The 1,647-nt window shown below is 28.5% G+C and overlaps 1 protein-coding gene across 1 annotated transcript in view; it reads left to right on the top strand.

Annotated features, from left to right (window-relative positions):
• Positions 1–1,647, top strand: part of LOC111632038 (collagen alpha-1(I) chain-like) — a 126,150-nt gene that overhangs the window by 52,255 nt on the left and 72,248 nt on the right. The window contains exon 12 of the mRNA XM_023376394.1: positions 575–628. Within this exon, the coding sequence (XP_023232162.1) occupies positions 575–628 (54 nt within the window). The remainder of the gene's footprint in view (positions 1–574; positions 629–1,647) is intronic.

Genomic DNA, 1,647 nt, shown 5'->3' with positions numbered 1-1,647 from the left:
AAATTATTTTAACTTTTTGTTTTGAAGCTGTATAATATTTATACAAATATATTTAATTAAATGTTTATTATAATCTGTAGTATAAATATTGTTGTAATGTAATTTATAAGATTTTATAAAAGGAATTTAATAATTAATTTAAAATTATAAACTAGTTAACTACTATTCTTTAGTTTTAATTTCTTATTTCAAGCAATTAAAATTAAATTAATGAAAAATAGCTAGCTAGTAAATTTAAAAATTAGTTTATAATTTTAAATTAAATTAATTTTTGAATTGAATTTAGTAATTCCTGTAAAGGTTAGGACCTTTTTTTTTGGGAAAAATACATTAGTTAAAATTTTATTTAACATATTGTAAAATGAAAATAACATATAAGCAGAAATATCTTTTACAAAATAATTTCATACAAGATCATTTTTGTAAAGTTTTGTTGAGAAAAAAGTAAGTTCTTGACACTTGGCTTACTTTGCAAATGTTTATATTTACCTGAAGGCTGAAAATCATTTTTAGGAGGCAGAATTCTGGCAGTCATTTCTATGTCTTGATTAAAGATGAATAATAAAAATATTAGGGTCCACCTGGACCAAGAGGTGAACGTGGTAGAGAAGGACCACCAGGACCACCTGTAAGTAGAAAAAGCACCTGTAAAAAATTAGCCTGATGTTTTTAAATATTGAAAAGAAAAATATAGAACAAAAATTATTCTCTTAGAAATTATAATTTTTCTTTCTTAATTTGATTGCTGTTTTATTTGTTAGCTTCTTAACTTCACTCCAGTTCTCTGGTCATCTGTAACCTTCTCAAATCTAATTTCCTAAAATCTGTCTAAAGAAACAAGATATTCTCTCTCTCTCTCTCTCTCTCTCTCGGAAATTCTATTAAAATCTTTTAGATGTTATGTCTCAAATACAATGTTTCAATTTTAATCTTGATAATTTATGTATTATAGTTTATTAATTAAGAATTGTGAAATCAGGAACAGTCATAAAATTAACTTTCATTTAGATTCTTGTTCTTGGTTTTGTCTATGTTTGGCCTTCTGTGTCTAGTCGTCTCATATCTACTTTCATACACTTTCATATATTAATAAAATGCTTATAGTTTAACTTAAGATTTGTTCGTGCTTGCTGATAATATTTTTATTCTTGAACTTTTTAAGATAATTTTTAAGAATATTTTAATTGGAAAGAGTGAATTGTATCAAATTAAATTAAATTAAATTTTATATAATTTTTCAAATAAAATATAAACTATTGTATACAAGGGGTGTTCAAAAAGTATCGGACCTTTATTTTTCCCACGTAAACCAATGATGCACGGGAGGTCTCTTTCGGTGAAGTTGTGGAGGGGACAGTCATGCACAGTCCTGAATTTTTTCTTGCTTGCAGGAAGCGTCAGTTGCTGGCAGTTGGCCTATGAGTGAGAATGTGTAGTGAGCGCTCGTCGGATTCCAAATTTGGAAAATGACTGAACAATGTGAGCAGTGATATTGCATCAAATTTTGCCAAAAGCTTGACAATACCCAAGCGGAAACCATTCGCAAGATTCAGCAGGCTTTCGGGGACAATCCTTGAGGCCAAAAAAAGCATGGCAGGTCCACAGCAATGTCAAGGTCAAGTTGACAGTTTTTTTTTACTCCCGTGG

The sequence above is a fragment of the Centruroides sculpturatus genome, unplaced genomic scaffold (genome assembly GCF_000671375.1).
Source record: "Centruroides sculpturatus isolate CEXI.00-Female unplaced genomic scaffold, Cexi_2.0 scaffold604, whole genome shotgun sequence".
NCBI classification, from domain to species: Eukaryota; Metazoa; Arthropoda; class Arachnida; order Scorpiones; family Buthidae; genus Centruroides; species Centruroides sculpturatus.
This window is presented reverse-complemented; position numbering and strand designations above follow the sequence as displayed.